We start from the raw sequence: 19,127 nt of genomic DNA on the forward strand, positions 1-19,127 counted from the left end.
CAAAAAAATGTATCCATGTATTTCTATCAGTTGTCTAGTACCCATAACACAAGCTTTAGCAAGCTTAACTTGGGTCTAGATGGCGCTGTGTGAATTGTCCTGAAATATTATATTATTATTATAAATTTACTACTGAAGGCTATAACAGAATAGCAGAGAGGCTGGCTGGACTCATTGCCCCCCTCTGAGTTATAGACCGCTTTGTTTACTTCATTACTTTTAAATTTTATTATTGTATGGGCAGAAATTGTATTAGTTTGTGTTTGAGACAAATAAAGATGATTATTATTATTATTATTATTAATTAACATTAAGAAATTAACGGAAAATCTGTAATTAGGTCTTTGCTCATATGTTTCTAGTCCGCCATTTTGAAGAGATAATTATTTATTACAAAAACGCGCGAAATCACGCACTGCACACACACATAGAGCACGTCATTTTACCCATTAGGTACTTACGATGTTTGGTTTTTAGATATCTGTGATAGTTCCTAATTAATCGCCAGCGCACACTTAACGATTACACCCTGTATATCTACTGATATACAAATAGGCAGCACCATTGACTCACCGTCCACTTTAGCTTTAGCAACAGTTTTGAAGTCTTCTGGTGTGAGGTTTTCAAGAAAGGCGTCGCGTAGTACAGCAGCCAGGTTGAACACGCCGCCGACTGGGCCCAGCGTGGAAGCTTCGTCCAGCAGCGCGCGGACACCGCCAGCAGTGGTCGCGTCCGCCTGAGACACCGCTACCATCACGCCTGCCTCTCGCCACCTGCACACCACTAGACGATTCAAAACTCTCCGTCAACCGTGCGACCCATGTTCCACCACTGTATGAGTCTGCTGTGACCCACACAATCTGGATGCTATGATGTGTTAATGATAAGTCCGGGCTACTTTCCATGATGATTAAGTACACGATGATGGATTGGGTACTGATGCTTCCTTATGAGTATTTGGTGTACTGAAGGGAAAATGGTATGTGTGGGCGTTATATGGACACGGAGCGGTGTAAAATGCTGACGGCTGTACGTACCGTACAACCAGTTACCACCCGTTACCTGCGGATGCACATGGACTGGTAGCCGGTGCGGACGCCGCTGCGGGAGTTCAGCACGATCCGCGTGGCGCCGCGCACCACCAGCCACTGCGCCAGCTCGAGTCCGAAGCCGCCGAGACCACCTGTGCAGAAAATAACTTACTAAGATCGACTACCTTCAATACAGAATAGAATAGAATAGAAAATCCTATATTTAAATAAACTTAATTAGCACTTTTGAATAGTTCTTTTGTTAATCTACGGTTCATTTGGAAAGCTGTCTCATCACAAGAAGAACGAGCAGGAAACTTGAGTGTTGATTGCAGCACGGGCTTTTTAAGAAAGGTATATTAAAATTACTTAAGGTTCAGCAACGCTTTCGTGACACTCCTGGTATTTAAGGCATCCATAGGCTACGGTAACCATTTTCCATCAGGTGGGCCTCGTATATTTGATTGCCACCGTCGTGGTATAAAAAATATATACCACTTACCTACTAATACGTAACTCTTGGTGGGGTGCAGGTACGTGCGTGGGATGGCAGATATCAGTTTAGGAGCAGGTCGCGACGCAGCACCCTCTTCCTCTCGTATACGTAACAATACTTTACCGACGTGCTTTCCAGTTGCCATATATCTGGAAATAAACGTAAACTTCAATCGATATCTGGGATGGAAATTTTAGTAATTGTACATAATCTACGTTTGTACATTGCAGAATTCTCCTCCTTGGCTGTAAATAAAAAATACATTGAGAACCAGATAATTGGGATAATGTAAACCACGTGAACCGAAGAAGGAACAGAAGTAGTGCAACAGCACGATGGAGATTCGAGATGCCGTCAATCGAAATATACAGTCAGCGATATACTTGGTACAAAATAGATGTACCTGGAGAGTAGTGGTCTGAAGAAAGAATGCTAGTGGTACTTTCAGCCTTGAGGAATCGACTAAGAATAAAAAGAAATACATAAAAGCTTAAGTTCAACCGCTTGTCTGGCCAACGGGCTAGTTGTAGTCTAATCATTCTCGTATAGGGACAAAATCAATTGCATCAATTATTTAAAAACTGAGAAATTAAAGAATGCGCGTGTACCGGAATGCCTGCTCGAGCTGGTGGTCGTGGTAGACGGTGGCGGGCAGCGGGCGGACGGCGCCGCTGGCGATGCCCTCCGTCATGCAGCGCACCACCGCCGCCTTCTCCGCGTCCTCGGCCGACGCCTCGAACAGCGCGTCCAGCAGGATGCCGTGGAATGTTGTGTTCTTCAGGAAGATTGACATACCCTAACAATGAAGAATTGAATTATATATTATGGACAACTTCACGATGCATTGACTAGAAATATGTACTTTATTTAATTTGCATTCTTTGTCTTTTTTTTGAAATTGGAATGGCAAAGAGCTGAATATTTTAACATTAAAACACGCTGAACTCGAGCCCGAGTATACACTCCTACAAGAGCACCACGTATTAATCTAACGCACTATACGTGTTTTAGGGTTATATTACCATAGTACAAAAATAAATTAAACAGTTTTAGACTTTTTTGTTTAAAAAACTTTATTAAAATATTTGGATTAATCTTGATTATACTAACAAGAGAAGAATTATTGGAGAGGTCTAGCTTGCCGATCTCAAGGAAGCGGCCGCCCTCGGCCAGACAGCGCACGGAAGCCAGCAGCATGTCGGCGGCGAGCGAGTTGAGTATGAGATCGACGCCGCGACCGTCGGTCTGCTGCAACACCAGCTGCTCGAAGGAGGTGTCGCGCGAGCTGCCGACGTGGTCGTCCCGCAGCTGCGGGAAGCGCTCGCGCAGGAAGGCGCGCTTGTCGGGCGTGCCCACCGTCGCGAACACGGTGCAGCCGGCGTGCAGCGCGATCGCGATGGCGGCCTGCCCCACGCCGCCGGTGCCCGCGTGCACCAGCACCGCCTCCCCGCGCCGCATGCGCCCGCGCACCGCCAGCGCGTAGTACGCCGTCGCGTACGCCACCGGCACCGTCGCCGCCTGCTCGAGCGACCACGCCGCGGGCACCTCCCACAGGAACCCCGAGTCGGCCACCACGCTGGTCGCCAGCCCGCGCGCTGCCACCATGCCCATCACGCGCGCGCCCCGCGACGACCGCCCGCTGAACTCCAGCCCCAGGATACACTCCTGCACCGAAACGTGACGTAATTAAAGTAAAGGAAATATGGTATTTTGTAAAATGTGAGGGGTCATCTAATGTGTACCTGCCCAGCAAGATTTCCCGGCAACGCGTCGGGCGGTAACTTGCCAGTAGCCAACATAATGTCGCGGAAGTTCAGTGGCGCGTAGTAGACGCTGCACAAGTCCGTATGCGCGGGCCACTGTTTCTCGCTGGCGTAACGCAGGGGACTTTCGATCCAACGGAGCGACGATAGGTCACCGCGAGTCAAAGTATTGACATATGCATGCTCCACCTGTTGTAGTATAATAAGATTATAATGTAATATACATAGAATTGTTAGAGCATCCATTCCCGAGTATAGGTGAAGACTGATACCTGAATTCGCGCATCGGCAGCGTCGCCGAGCAGCAGGTGCCTGTATGAGCCCCAGACGCCGGCGCGCAGCACGTTGACGGCCAGGTCCTTGCGCAGCTGGTCCGCGAAGTGGGGCGCGGCGGGCTGGAAGGGCTCGCGGCAGTCGGGCAGATAGAAGACGCGCAGCGCGCGGCCGCCCGGCTCGGCGCGCAGGCACGTGCCCAGCCCCAGCACGCCGCCGCCGGCCGCGCGCGACACCGCGTACACGCGCAGCTCCGCGGCCGCGCTCTCGGCGCGCTTCAGCGCCGCGCGCAGCGGCTCCACCCAGCCGTACGAGCGCTCGTCCTCCACCTCCACCACCACGTGCTCGGCCGGCGGCGGGACGCGCCGCCGCAGCACCAGGTACTCGCAGTCGGCGGTCGCCTGCCGCGACACCACCTCGAGGCCGGCCCGCTCCGCCGCCGCCGCCCCCAGCGCGCCGTGCGCCTCCTCCACCAGCACCATGCCGCCGTCGGCCAGCGCCTCCGCCAGCCGGCCCAGCACCTCCGCACTGTCAGGCGACGACGCCACGCCGCCCGCCACCACCAGATGGCACTCGCTGTCCGGCGCGCACTCGCTCGCGTCCTTCGATGTCACCTGAAATATTTAATAAAATAGTATGTCAGTATATATCTTGAACAGTAACTGATGAATAACTTCATTACTAATAAATCTGTATAAATCCTTAGAATAGTCGTGATTACTTTTATGAATGGTATCCAAACAATTAACAATTTACCTTTACATCGAGTTCTTGAAGAGCCGCCGCATAGTATGCAGACATACTGCCAGCAGCCAAACTGGCTTCGAAGCGTACCTGCGGCTCGCTGTCCAGTATCTGTAAAGCCTGTGGTGTTATTAACGCCTCCACGGGTCGACCCAACACTGCCTCCGTGATTCTTAAATTCAACGTAAATACATTCTCTAAAACTAACTGCAAGCTGACCGTTAAAGCCTCATGCTTTGTGAGCAATGGTTTTTTGGTACTAATGTCATTCTCAATATATGGCACAAAAGTATATCTTTCTAATTTTGGCTGTGACTGCATATTTATACGTCGAGGTGCGAGATTCATCTTGATCCCTCGAAATTCAAAACCACCACAGTTCACTGCTCTGATATTTCCATTACGATGCAACAACAACTTCCCAACGCCGTCTCTAACTGCTCGATGAGCCATCGGGTCAAAGAGAGCGCGTTGTATACGTGTAGGTAAAAATAACTGACGAGATTTCATGCCGATGACTTCAAATTGTACCATTGCGTCGGTAAAGGTGATCCAACTGTCATTCCAGGCAAGTTCTCCTTTAGTGCCTCTCGGATCAGAACTAAGAATACTACGGAATACGCCACTATAATTGTATCCCCGAAGACGGAATTCTTTGTATATGTCGTTAGTGTCTAGAGATAGTAGGTTTGGTTCATCAGCAGTTGCAAAAAATGGCGTTTGTAGTCGGTCGGCAGACGGTTCTTTTGCAAGTCGCACTTTACCTGTTACAACGACACTGCTTCCCTCACATACATCAAAGTCACCGGTACCATCTAAAATGTTTATTAGAAACCGAACAGGAGTGTTTCTCGTTATTATGGTTGCCTGTTTAAATTCTAAGTCTTCAAAAACAACTGCGGTCTCCTCGAGTTTTTGGTTGTGAAGTTTAGCTACGGTACGCCAAACGAGGACCTGAAAATGATGACAGTGGAAATTAGATTGGATGTAATCAAATAATAGCATACAGAACTATTTACACTAAGTTCACTTACCATGTATCCAGTAGCAGGGAAAAGTACTCGACCATCAATGTCGTGTCCTGCTATGTAGGCGTCCTCAGCTCGTGACAGATCAACTTCGACGATGTTCTCGCCTGAGCGCGATACGGTGCCGAAGTGTGCAACATTCCACTCGATGGAGTGGTCCCAGCGGACATGTGAGGCCAGCCCCGGCGTGCCGCGCGACACGGGCCACGTAACCGCGGGATAAAGCCGCCCAGCAGCTGGTTGCGCTCCCGCCGCGTACATTCTGTTGTTTACAACTACGTCGGTGATGAAGAGTTTATTGACAAGAGTTGATACATTATTTATAACAAACAGCGCATACGGCACTTTATAGATAGTTACATATAGCATGATATAATTTCAATATTTAGAATTTTAGAAGAACGAGACATCATCAAACACTCATCCTCATCATCATCATCATCATCAGTAGGATAACTACACATCACTACATCAACAACCAAACCGTCGCTTCCAAGCAATATTTTTTTAGGTCTCTGAACTACTCACACATGTTAATGCCATGCACATGGAATTAAAGAAACTACAACATTAAATATAAGCGAACGCTTCCGATTATGCCTCATCTGTCACATTATGATACGCAGTTTCAATTAAAATTTACATCCAAACAAATCAAAATTATAATTCTCATTTTTGCTCGTCGTAGTCGCCAAAAAATAAACGACGTTATAGCACATTAGCCTTTTATGCAAATGTGTGTACCTCAAGGGTGTAATCTTGGTCCATCTGGTCTGTATGGACGATCCATTTTATTAACCAAGACATACATTAAGATTTCACCGAAACAAACATTTCAATAATATTTTTTCTTTTCTATTTTGGTGATACATTATATTTAAATCCTTGAACATCTTTCCTGTTCAAATATTTTATGTGCCTTCTAATCTCAATGCCATATACATCACGCTTTAATCAAAATATATACTGCTGGCAGAAGATATCTCACATAAACATCTATGTGTAAAGTCTTCCTCTGTTGCTTGAAATTTTTCAATTTGCAATACTATTGCAAATTGAAAAATTTGCAAGATTATACAAGAGTCATAACCAAAATGGACCTCTCTTAAATTCTATATTTATCCAATAGAAAGAAAACGATACTATTTGAATTTCAGAAGTGCTGCCAACTCTAAAATTGCTAAAATTTTTGGTAGAAACGCGCCTTTATACTAACTTGCCGATGGCGGAGAGCAAGTAGAGCAGGGTGTCGGGGTGGTCGCGACGAACGAGAGCCACGTGCGCGGCGGCCGCGGGCAGCGCGCGCTTCAGCACCGCCTGCAGCAGCGCGTGCGGCGCCACCTCCACCACCAGCGCGCGCGCCGGCACCGCCGCCAGCGCCTCCGCGAACAGCACCGGCGACACCAAGTTGTTCACTTGGTACTCCGCGCTGCTCAGTTTCGCTGTTAACATAATATATGCTCATTAAACATACCTTTTCTGGCATTCATCTTGCATGGTTTTCTTGTAAATCTTAACTACTTTATTATAGACACAGTATTTCTATAAATTAAAATTGAACTAGCGATTTAAAACAAGCAAGCGAACTAATGAAACTATGACATGGTAAGTATTATAAATCAGTAATTTAAATATTTACCGAGCTCTGAGTTCCACTGGTCCTTGGGTACAGAGGTGGAGATCCACCGCGCAGATCTTGGTTTCGGATTAGGAATTACGGCTCCGAACCGCGTGCGCAGCAGCGGCACAGCCCCCGTGACATACTTGCTGTGGAATGCCATACCGCTGCTATTGATACGCCGCGCGAACACACCGTCCGCGTTCAGTTCTGCCACGAACCTCTCAATTGATGGCACGGGGCCGGACACCTAAAATAATAACAAAACTTTAAAATATACGAATGGCAAAATATCACCAGTTAGGAACATGGAAAGTTTTGATGCATGACGGATTCCATAATGAGTGGATTCCCCACAGAAAAAAAATGAATATCATTAGGGCAATAATAGCTGCACTAACTTGGAAATAAGCCACAATTAAATAGGATACGTACGGTGACACTGTCCGCGGCGTTGTGGCAGGCCGGCACGACGTCGGGCGGACAGCGCTCGACGCACTGCTGCCACGTGAGGCCGACGGCGGCCATCGCGCCCGGCGGCAGAACAGCGTCTACGATGCTGCGTCCGCGCCAGTACGCCAACAATACCGCCTGTTCCACCGTCAGTGTCTCGTCTGCGTACGCGCAACCTAAATGTTTATGTAAAAAATAATACATTTCCAAAGATAATTATTACAAATTCGTATAATAAAAAAAGTCTCACAAGTCCTATGAACTAAAAAAAAACGAAAAGTATGTACAGTTAAAAAAAAATATATTGGTGTAATCTACATAAAACGGGAATTGTTTTTAAAAAATCACTTCAGCCAATAGAGCACTATTTCGCTGTATGGCATACTTGTAAACGTTGATTAAAATTTTCGCAATACATACGTATGAATTAGTCTCCTCGAACTTATGAACCCAATTTTTAATCGTTTGAATACGAGGACAGTCATTAAATCTGCGTAATTTCCGATGTTCTCAATGTACTATACCGTCGCTGACAGTGATCAGGTAATCTTTCCAACTTGTGCTTTGTGTTTGCTTTTAACTACCAAATCGATTTGGAAAGATTATTTGTTGTCTCTACATAGTTATGTACTTATCTATAATAATGTTTCTAGTTGCTTAATAGAAGTCGAATGCTTGAAATAAAGTTGATATAGAAATAAGATGTGTATGCATCTAACTAACCAAGTTCCCCGGCAGAGTGTCCAATAATGCCATCAGGTCGAATGCCAATCTCCCTCAGCACATCTACAAGCGCCACTTGCACGGCCGTGATGGATACGAATGAATAAACAACGTCCTCAAATGCAGACTCCGGCGCCTCCGTTAGTATATAGAGCAGGTCGACGCTGTGCGGGCGCAGTGCCGCGGCTGCGCGCTCTATGGTGGCTGCGAAAGTCGGCAGACCCATCAGCTTGCACCCGCAGCCTGCCCACTGCGAGCCCATGCCCGAAAAGACGAACCAGATCGGTCGCGGCTCGCTGCTGTCTAATTGCTGTAAGCAAATGTTATGTTTTATCAATTTTTCAGTTTTATCAACACATTTTATGGGTCACAGTAACGCCACAACAGAGGTGACCCCGACGTGATCTGATCAGGGATCTCTCCAAGGGAGTACCTTTCTATACACAGGGGAGAAGTTGTTAGGGGAAGGGAGCTGTTCTAAATCTCACATCCCCACCTTGTTGGGACCCATAATCTTATTAGCTGGGGTAAGCTATTGGTCAATTCATGCAGACATTATTGTTCAGGCGCTGTGTCGTCATTATCGGGCTTAAGCGCCACTTGTCAGGCCCACGAGAGGTCATATACGAGTTTCAAAGACCGCCAAGGATTTCAGTTCGCAATCGAAGTAACTGTGTCCCATACATTTCAACAAACATTTGGACGCGATTAAAAACTCACGAGGATCTCCTGCACCGGGGGGTCAGCGAGCACGGCGTAGCCGCGATGCGAGTGGCCGGGGATGGCGCGTGCGTGCACGGCGTCGAGCAGCGCGTGCAGGTCGGCGTTGGAGGCGTGCTCGGCGGCGTGCTCGAGCAGCGCGCGCACGGCGGGCTCGGTGCGGCCCGACGCGACCACCAGCCGCGGCAGCGCGTACGGCGCGCGTGCACTCTCACGCTTGCCGTGCGCGCGCTCCGACTCCAGGATCACGTGCGCGTTCGCGCCGCCGAACCCGAACGAGTTCACCGCCACCAGCCCGCCCTCCCACGGTGTGTTGCGGTCCACCACCTACCACAGATTATAAAAAGACAGATTAGAAAAATATTGGATAATATAATATATTTCAGAATAATTCCTTAAATTGACTAAAAATATGATTTACCTTGATTCTTCCGTCAGCCAGGCTAGGAATATCAGGATTGGGTATGTTGTAATGCAAATTTCCAGGTATGACGCCCTTCTCCATGGCGACCAATACCTTAGCTATAGAACACAGGCCTGACGCAGCTTCGGCGTGGCCCATGTTAGACTTCACGGAACCCAGCAACAGCGGAGTTTTCCGATTCTTACAAAATAGTTCAGTCACAGCATTAACCTCCTGTGGATCACCCGCCTGCAATACAAATTGTTTCGTACTTATTACCAATCAAAAGGCTATTTCTGAGTCCTTGTTATTCACGAACATATACATATACTAATCCGATTTTATCGCGGTTCGTCCGAGGACACCGTACTAATTATAATTAGATTGTATATGTATAAAATAAAAAAATGAAATTATAAAAACTTTCTGAATAATTCTTCTCAATAATTACTTACTTTTGTACCTGTGCCATGAGCCTCGACATACGCGACGTCCTGCGGCCTGAGTCCCGCCTCCCGGAACGTCTCGGCGGCGAGCTGCCGCTGCATCTCTCCGGCGGGGTAGGTGATGCCCTGCTCCTTGTGGCCGTCGGTGTTCATGCGCGCGCCGCGCACCGTGGCGTACACGCGCCGCGCGTGGCCGCGCTTCTGCAGCAGCACCACCACGGTGGCCTCCGAGCGCACGTACCCGCGGCCCTCCGCGTCGAACGCGGCGCACCGGCCCTCCGGCGACAGCATGCTCAGTCGGTGGAAGTTGAGAGATGTTCCAGGTTTGAGACAGACGTTGGCACCAGCCACGACTGCAGCATCGCAATGTCCCGCTCTTATTGCTCCCACAGCTTGAGCGAGTGCGAACAGAGAACTCGAGCATGCTGTGTCGATGGCGTAAGAGGGTCCTTTTAAGTCGAACGTGTAGGATATTCGGTTAGCGAACATAGTGCGCCAACAGCCAATGATGCCGTATCCGTCGACCTTATCTGGTTCGAGTGTCCATATTTCATCGGTTTCGGAGTTGGAGACGCCAACAAAAACACCGGTGCGTGTGCCTCGCAGCTCGGTCGGGTTCAGGCCGGCGTCCACGATCGCCTCATACGTCACCTCGAGCAGTAACCTCTGCTGTGGATCCATGACGTGTGCTTGTTTTGCGTGGACGCCAAAAAAAGTGGCGTCGAAATGTGCCAAACTTTTGATTTTTCCATTTCGTTCTGGTAGTCCATGGAGACCTGTAGATATAATTAATTAGCCAATGGTAATTCAGGAAATAATTACCTTAACGTTAACAACTAGAACTTTAGACATCTCTTAGTCTACCTCTAGAAGTTTCATGTGCAGTTTAGCAGGCAGATGCTTACAAATTTGTTTTGTAATGCGTAAGAATATTATGCCAGGTACGCTGATTATAATCTCAAATTATTATCTCAACTCTTTCTATAACTGATTATAATCATTTTAACATCATAAACACTGGAAACAACTTTAATATACTCCTGCAGTAGAGTTCGTAGGGATGCTAGTCGTTCATATTTAAAGATATCAAAATTGGTAAGTCCTTCACAATTCAAATATATAAAAGAGAAGTCTCAAATACCGGGCGTCCAACGTCTGTCGTCGGCTGTGACGAGGTCCACTCCATCGAACAGCTTCTGTGCGAACTCTTCTATAGTATCCGACTCGGGCAGACGGCCCGAGAGACCTGAAATTACCAAGTCTGTGTCGGAACTGTCTCTCTTCAACCCGTTCACCACCGCCGAACCACCGGTCGGCATATCTGTTAAACAATTTAGTATTAATAGTATCACTAAAGAGTTAAACTTCAAGGGACAATACCAGGAAAGTAGACTATTCCATCAGCCGAGAACCAATATGTCTTCCGTCCCAATGCCACACCTGATATTTAATAATGATGAAATAATGTATCCCAGATTGGGTACTCAGAAGCGCGGTCAGCCGTACACGTTCTGCTGATGGATCATTTGACAAACCACAGGCATTGCATCATTAAAAATCATCGGACGATTAACAATTTTTAATTGACACTTTTTTTATTGATTTCGTTATCATCAGATGATTATCTATAATATAATTCGGAGCAGAAGGCCATCATTCTCTTAATATACTAACATAAAAAACATGAACACATTCTTCGTGTTATTGTTTTTTCACTTCGCTCATAAAAATTAACCATTGCGTCCCATTGTGAATTTTTGTTATTTATTAGGAAAGTACGTTCAATAATAAAAAAATCAAGAATACATCTAGGGTTACCACTCGAACTTTATAATAAAGTATTATTTCAGGTAATTGTACTCTATACTTTATATGAATAATAAAGTACACGGTAATTCTTTATTTTTTGCATGATTTGATTCTTGAAAAGTTTAATCGTATGTATCTTCTTATTAAGCGAAATTTATCAATTTAAATAAAGACTGTAACAATGCTGTGCAATTATTTTGTAGAGATACTAATTTGATACAAACTGCAAAAAGAAATTAAAAATATGTTTTTAATGAAGAATTTTAATGAAGAAAACCAAACTGTACTTTATTTTTATACTACGTACTTTTTTCTTACCTATAACCAATGTAATTATTTTATATAATTATTATAATTAACTGTAAAAAAAAGGTGGCAACCCTAAATACATTGTTAATTTATTGTAAAATAATATAAAATGTAGCTAGGAGTATATATAATGAGTGTCGCCGAAACACGTTACACAACAGTAACAATGTGAAGATTTTTTTCTGTCAACACTATTACACCATTGTTTTCGTTACTTTTAGAGATCTTTCTATTGTTAGTCGAATTTCCGTTACCTAAGTATCAAAATGTTCGGTACTACTAAACCCGCAAGATGCCGTCAAAATGCGATTTGAAAGGAAAGTTGTTGAGTATAGGTAGTGTAGGACTCCGTGGCATCCAACGTCATATATACCGGATACAAATAACGAACAATGAACCTTGAACGCTGCGACCTTTATATAGTACAATACGCACGCAGACTCTAACATATATCGCAGTGAAAATATAAGTAAAAATGTATTGTTTTGTTTCAGTGAAGTAACAAAGTCCTTAGCCTATCACGGACGGCGGCAAATACACGATCATCGAGGCGGCCGCGTGGTTCCGTCCGTCCCTTACAAATTTATAGCAATGCGACAGACTGTCTAAATTGCTCTAAATCATTACATAGTGTAAAACAAAGTCGCTGTCGCTGTCGCTGTCTGTCCCTATATATGATTTAAATCTTTAAAACTACGCAACGGATTTTTAAATAAAAGTTTTTTTAATAGATAGAGTGATTCATGAAGAATGTTTATATATATAATACATGTACATCCGTGCGAAGCCGGGGCGACTAGCTAGTAAAATACAAATACATTTGGTATCACACACAAATGGTATATGGCAAAGGTCACCAATATGAATAGCACCTCACACTCGAAACATCACGTGACGTTTGTGGTGCTATATAACTATGCATTGCCATTCCAGAAGCCTAAGTTGTCACGCCTGCGTAACTTGTAAGTTATGTGCCTTAAAACAGGATTAGTTAGTTATGAAGGTCTGGCAGTAGCTTAGTTTGTTTTACAAATCGTGTCAACATATTATACGAGTATAGTTTAGCCCTGGTTTTCTAAACTAAATAAATTTAATGTTACGGATTAAATTTATTTAGTTTAGAAAACCAGGGCTAAACCTTACAATGCAGCAAAAAAGTAATACACATACACATAGACTTTCAACAAAATCTATTTTGGTAATAATGTTCCTTAGCGTAAACGTAATATTTTTAATTGAGTTATAATAGAGAACAGCCTCGTGACTTTTACAAATTCAAATTCAAAATATCTCTATTCATGTAGCTCTATTACAGACTCTTATGATATGTCAAATCTGCCGTCAGTTCGGAATGATTTCGAGATGAGAAGAACTGACAAGAAACTCAGCTCGTATTCTTTTCAAATAAATGTTGTACATGTTTACAATAATATAGATTCATTTAAATTCAAATTTGGGAGAATAGAGTGACCACCAGTATATGCTATTGCAAAAGCAAATACAGTGGACCTGCGGTAATCCGGCCCCTGTCTAATCCGGCCCCCCTTGTAATCCGACATTGTCTATTATTTGTTATTGAATATTACTTTGACAATATACTTCAGAGTGCATATACATACATACATATATAACATAGAATCTTATCACTGGATCTGTAATTTGTCGGATTACAAGATACTCTTTTGTAAAAAATTCCGGACTATAAGCAGGGGACCCTTAAGCAGCACTCTATAATCCGACAAATACGATGGTCCGACACTGCCCTGGAAAACGTTTGTCGGATAACCGGGGTTCCACTGTATGTATATAATATAAAGAATCATCATTGGATCTATAATTTGTCGGATTACAAGGTACTCTTTTGTAAAAAAATTCGGACTATAAGGGGTCTTAGGCAGTATTCTATAATCCGACAAATTCGATAGTCCGACACTGCCCTGCAAAATGATTGTCGGACTACCGGGGGTCCACTGTAGTCTACAGTAGGTAACTTCAATGCTCGAAGAAGTGTGCAGCAAAAAAAAGGTTTTATTTATTCACAACAGATAGCACATTACATAAGTATTACAAGTTGTTAAACAAGCAGCTACTAGTAAATTTCATGTACAGTTTCCAATAACTAGATGTCATTACAAATATACGCCATAAAAAAAATAGGTGAAGTTCGAGTCACACTCGCGCACCATATATATTATACTGTATACATATAAATAAAATTGGAGAATAAATATTATATATAAATAAATGCATAATGATCCGATAATCAAATTTTAATAAAAATAAATTATTATGTTCCCGCAATTTCTGTTTAGACGAATTTATTACATTATTATATATATATTAGGCATACGACTAGCCTTATGACTGTTACTTTTTTTAATCTATACATATAAATACAACGTAACAATAACAAACTGATTTTACCTAAATGTCGTTTGGCTAAAGTTAGTAATTCGTTTTATGGCAATTGCGTAAGGTTTTACAATAAAATACCAGAGTCTGTTATAAATCTGCCAGAAAAAAGATTTAAATGTCAAATAAAACAGTTCCTTTGCAAAAAAGCTTACTATAAAATTGAAGAATTCGTTAACGATAATAATGTTTTTATAGAAAAACTTTAAATCTATAGCACTGACAATATTATCTGATTACATTAATAATGAGTGCGTAGCGACTTCTATGTTGATTATCGCATGCCTCTTACTTGTTATACTGTAATTATTTATATAAAAAAAAACATCTATTAAAAAGAGCAACACACAAGTTTCTTGCTCATTCTTCTTGTGATGAATCTGCATTCCGAATGAGTGGTAGAATCAAAATATGACTATTCAAAAGTGCTTGTAATGAGTTTATTTGAATAAAGATTATTTCTATTTCTATTTCTATTTCTAAATAAAATTGAAGTGTCTGTTTGTAATACTGAAATAACCGTTTTTACTACATGCATGTAAATATAAATAGGGTAGATACACCAAAATAACATTTTTTACAATTTTTGTCTGTCTGTCTGTCGGTCTGTTTGTTCCGGGTAATCTCTGAAATGGCTGAACCGATTTTGACGAGACTTTTTTGGCAGGTAGCTGATGCAATAAGGAGTAACTTAGGTTACTTTTATTTTAAAAAAATAAGATAAAATTACACGCGGACGAAGTCGCGGGCACAGCTAGTAAATATAATCTCAGAACAATTTACACAGCGCCATCTAGACCCAAGTTAAGCTAGCTAAAGCTTGTGTTATGGGTACTAGATAACTGATACATATACATAGTTTTTTTTGTAAATACATACATATTATACATAGAAAACACCTAGACCGATATAAACAATCATACTCATGAATACAAATGTTTGTGCCTTGCGAGGAATCGAACCCGTGACCATCGGCCGTAAAGCGGTGTGCTAGACCGCTAGACCACCGAGGTCGTTACTAATTTGTTTTATTGTCTTTGTAATGTAATTTATTTATTTAACTACAATGCACATAAACAATCTAAATATATATAACTCAAATGTGACTGACATAGTGATCTATCAACGCACAGCCCAGACCACTGGACCGATCGGGCTGAAATTTGGCATGCAGGTAGATGTTATGACGTAGGGTGATGAGGGATGCTAAGAAAGGATTTTGATTAATTCTACCCCCAAAGGGATAAAATAGGGGATGAAAGTTTGTATGAAACTTTGTCAATTTTAAACCGATTAGTCTGAGACTTTGCATACATGAAGGTACTATGACGTAGGCATCCCCTAAGAAAGGATTTTGATAAATTCCACCCTTAAGGGGATAAATTAAAGCGAGCAGAGCCGCGGGCAAAAGCTAGTGTTTACATATAGCGGACTTAACTCGCGGAATCAACTCAATGTAATAAAATCCTTTCGTACGAAACCATCCTTTTTGCTAATGGTCCTTACCTTCCTTTTAAAATAGTCCAACAGTCCTACTATTTCAAGAATTTAAAGCGTCGTGCAGAAATAGTAAAAAAAATCTTTTAAATTGTTATTTTTCAGTATGGTTAGGTCAATGCAATTATAATGAATACGTTATAAGACACCCTGTACAGTCACACAGCTCCATCTAGTCCCATATCAAGCAATAAACTTATATTATGGGTACTAAACAAGTACTACACATTTGTTTTTTTGTAAATACATAGAAAACTACCAGACCAGTACAAAAAAACATATTCATGAATGTTTGCATCGAGAAAGGAATGAAAAAAAACGAACCAGTGACCATCGAAATTAAGGCGTTTGCTATACCGCTAGAGCAGTGGGGCCGCTAAATCTTAATGTCATGTAGATAGAAATTATGACTTTGTGATAGAATGTGTGAGAGAAAGAGAGCATGGACAGATGGACATGGTCAAGTCACACCGTCAAGGTTCACTTTTATATTATTGATCAGAAACCATTTTTTTTTTAATCGTTCGCTCCTCATTTTCGGTCATCAGTCTTACTTTAATTTTTGTCTTAAATATAGAGACAATTTTCAGAACTTTATATTTTTCGATAATTTCATATTGAACTCGTATTGCTTACTGTAAGTTATTGAATATATCATTATATGTTACTAAATATGCCCCCGATTTCACCCGCGAAAAATTTATAGACTATATGTTATTCTGGTATATAAGCTACATTACTATAAAGTTACATTAAAATCCGTTCAGTAAACCCGTCTGAAATTTATAGCCTATATAATTCTGATGTATAAGCTATATTATTGATGAATGCTGGAACAATTTACCACCCCCGCTTCAAAATACTATTCAGTTTCGCCTTATACGCCTTAGGGGTCGAATTTATCAAAATCCTGTCTTAGCGGATGTCTACGTCATAACATTTTTTTTTATAACAATGGGGAAAAACTAGCTTGCGGCTCACCTGATGGTAAGTGATTACCGCCGCCCATGAGCACCCGCAACACCAGGGGAATTGCAAGTACGTTGTCGGCCTTTTAAAAAGGAATAAGCTCTTTTCTTGAAGGTTTCAATATCGTATCGGTTCGGAAATACCATTGCGGGAAGGTAATTCCACAATGTGGTTGTGCGAGGCAAAAAGTTTCTAGAAAATCGCACTGTAGAAGACCGCCATTCATCCAGATGATCAGAATGGTATTCAGTTTCTGGCGGGTGGTACGGTGGTGAAACTCAGCAGCTGGTATTAATCCGAACAATTCCTCAGAACACTCCCCGTGATATATGCGGTAGAAAATGCACAGAGATGCAATATCAAGCCGCAAAGCCAATGGGTCGAGTCTGCATGCCAAATTTCAGTCCGATCCGTACAGTGATATGGGCTGTGCGTTGATAGATCACTATGTCAGTCACCTTTGAGTTATATATATGTATATAGATATATTAAATATATAAATAAATATGTTACTTATATTGTATTCAAACTATATTACATTACACAAAAGTCTTTCTATCAACACTTTTTTATCCTTATATATTTTTCTTCTATTTGTCACACATACTTATAATTCATCCATTTAACTCGTTCTTCATTTTATATATTTAAATTCATCACGAATGCTATTTCTTTTTTCAAGTGGCTCCACTGAAAATCAGCGCTGTAGTGACACGCTGCGGCACCAGCTGGGTGGAGACTCTTTCAGCTCATAGCGAAATTTTAGTTTTTAAGTTTTCTTTTTTACTCTGCACTATGATGCTGAATAAATGATTATTATTATTATTGTAAAGTCTCAATAAAATCCGTTTAATAGTTTTTGCGTGAAGGAGTAACAAACATCCTTACATCCATACATCCAAAATCACAAATTTTCGTGTTTATAATATTAGTAAGAGGCAACCTAATTAAATACAAACAGCATTAAGTACATCCAAATTATTACAAATTTATAAATCTGTCGATGCGCTTTTAGCATTAACATAGCAGTGTACCGGGGGTAAACTAAAACTGGCTTGACTCTCAAGACTGCAGCATCAGTAATAAGGTTTACAATATCTTGTATTGCATAACAATTACTTAATAAAACAGGATCTCTCATCGCTTCCACTTTATTATGACCATAATGACATATAATAATCATCTTGCTTCAATGATTTTACAGTATTGGTGTGGAAGGGGATTGTCAGTAATGTGGACTAATAACACCTAATAGCAAGGTACGATGTCAGGTTGACCTCATGTGATTCTCCCTGGAAACCATCGTGATAAATTCATGGTGAATTGACCACAATGGCCTAACTGAGCTGATTTCATGCTCGTCTTATCATCCTCCACTGGTGCCCTGCCAGCGTAAACCGTTAGCGCAGGCAGGTGCACCGTTTCAGTATCATCCATAATATATTACAGTATTGCTACAGTACAATTTATTACTAAGAAATCCAGAATATGGCCTATTTCTGTGCCAAATTTCATTGATAACCGTTCAGTAAATCTTGATGAAGAAAGAACATTGTTACACATTTTTTACTATAGAATAGAATGGAAAATCATTTATTCAAATAAACTTACTTTGAAACGCTTTTGTATCTTATTTTTTTTTAATTTATCACTCATTTGGAAAGCTGTCTTATCACAAGAAGAACGAGAATGAAACTTGCGTGTAGCTCTTTTAAATCATTTAGTTGTAACTTTACATTTTTAAGTTAAAATGTGTGAATACATACTACCAACTAGCACTAATCCAGAGTCAAAATATTTTCGATATCACAGTGATGATTATGTTGAGAATTTTGTGTAAAATATATTTAAATAATAATGATTTAGACTCACCTAAAGTTAGTGAACTCAGACTTTTGAAGTGACTCAGTTCTAGATAGAAATAATGTATTATTTGTAGTAGTGACACTCCCTTTATGTTTGTTTGTCGTGATAGTACACTCTCACTCGCGGAGGCAGCGCGGGACTACGATAACTCTTTGCTACGCCATCTGCGACTGATCAATTTTATTCTAACGCGTCACTGTTTTACGTTTTCCTTCGTGACACGCTGTGACGATGTTCGTTATGACCCTAGGCTGTATTGTAATCGCAATCCAACGACGAAAACTAACTTATTATCCAGTAGGTACTAACAGGTAACATTCATGCGGCGTTTTTGTAAACATTCTACTGCCACAACGTTTCCTCTATACCAGTGGTATATCGACCCCCAGGGGTCTATGACAAACTGCAAGGGGTCTACGACTGCGGTCATCTTGTTGTTTTTAACACTAAACTTTACTACAGTTCAGAATTTACAAAAAATCAATACCAGGTAAGATTGGGGGGTCAAAATCCAACTACCCAAAACCGAAAAATATGGCAAGGGATCTACGATACGAAAAACTCTGG

General features: G+C 42.0%; 1 protein-coding gene across 1 annotated transcript; it reads right to left on the reverse strand.

Moving 5' to 3' along the window:
- Positions 1 to 1,058: 1,058 nt before the first annotated feature.
- LOC131845604 (fatty acid synthase-like) lies at positions 1,059 to 11,017 on the reverse strand. The gene is made up of 16 exons (XM_059194679.1): positions 10,840 to 11,017; positions 9,708 to 10,474; positions 9,271 to 9,501; positions 8,850 to 9,176; positions 8,130 to 8,439; positions 7,389 to 7,582; positions 6,975 to 7,203; positions 6,552 to 6,777; positions 5,342 to 5,597; positions 4,320 to 5,261; positions 3,563 to 4,177; positions 3,270 to 3,479; positions 2,638 to 3,192; positions 2,136 to 2,323; positions 1,534 to 1,676; positions 1,059 to 1,183 (listed from the first exon to the last, which is right to left on the reverse strand). The coding sequence occupies exons 1-16, from the start codon at positions 11,015 to 11,017 to the stop codon at positions 1,059 to 1,061; spliced, it is 5,496 nt and encodes a 1,831-aa protein (XP_059050662.1).
- Positions 11,018 to 19,127: the final 8,110 nt, after the last annotated feature.

The sequence above is a fragment of the Achroia grisella genome, unplaced genomic scaffold (genome assembly GCF_030625045.1).
Source record: "Achroia grisella isolate CSIRO2021 unplaced genomic scaffold, CSIRO_AGI_Agris_v1 utg478, whole genome shotgun sequence".
Classification (NCBI taxonomy): Eukaryota; Metazoa; Arthropoda; class Insecta; order Lepidoptera; family Pyralidae; genus Achroia; species Achroia grisella.

Bases quoted from the DNA above. Each gene is read 5' to 3' on its own strand.
- LOC131845604 (XM_059194679.1), bottom strand. From the start codon at position 11,017: ATGCCGACCGGTGGTTCGGCGGTGGTGAACGGGTTGAAGAGAGACAGT. The intron at 7,204-7,388 runs GTACGTATCCTA...TTATTATTTTAG, and splicing joins ACGCCGCGGACAGTGTCACC to GTGTCCGGCCCCGTGCCATC. The intron at 2,324-2,637 runs GTTAGTATAATC...CTTCATTGTTAG, and splicing joins TCTCCAATAATTCTTCTCTT to GGTATGTCAATCTTCCTGAA.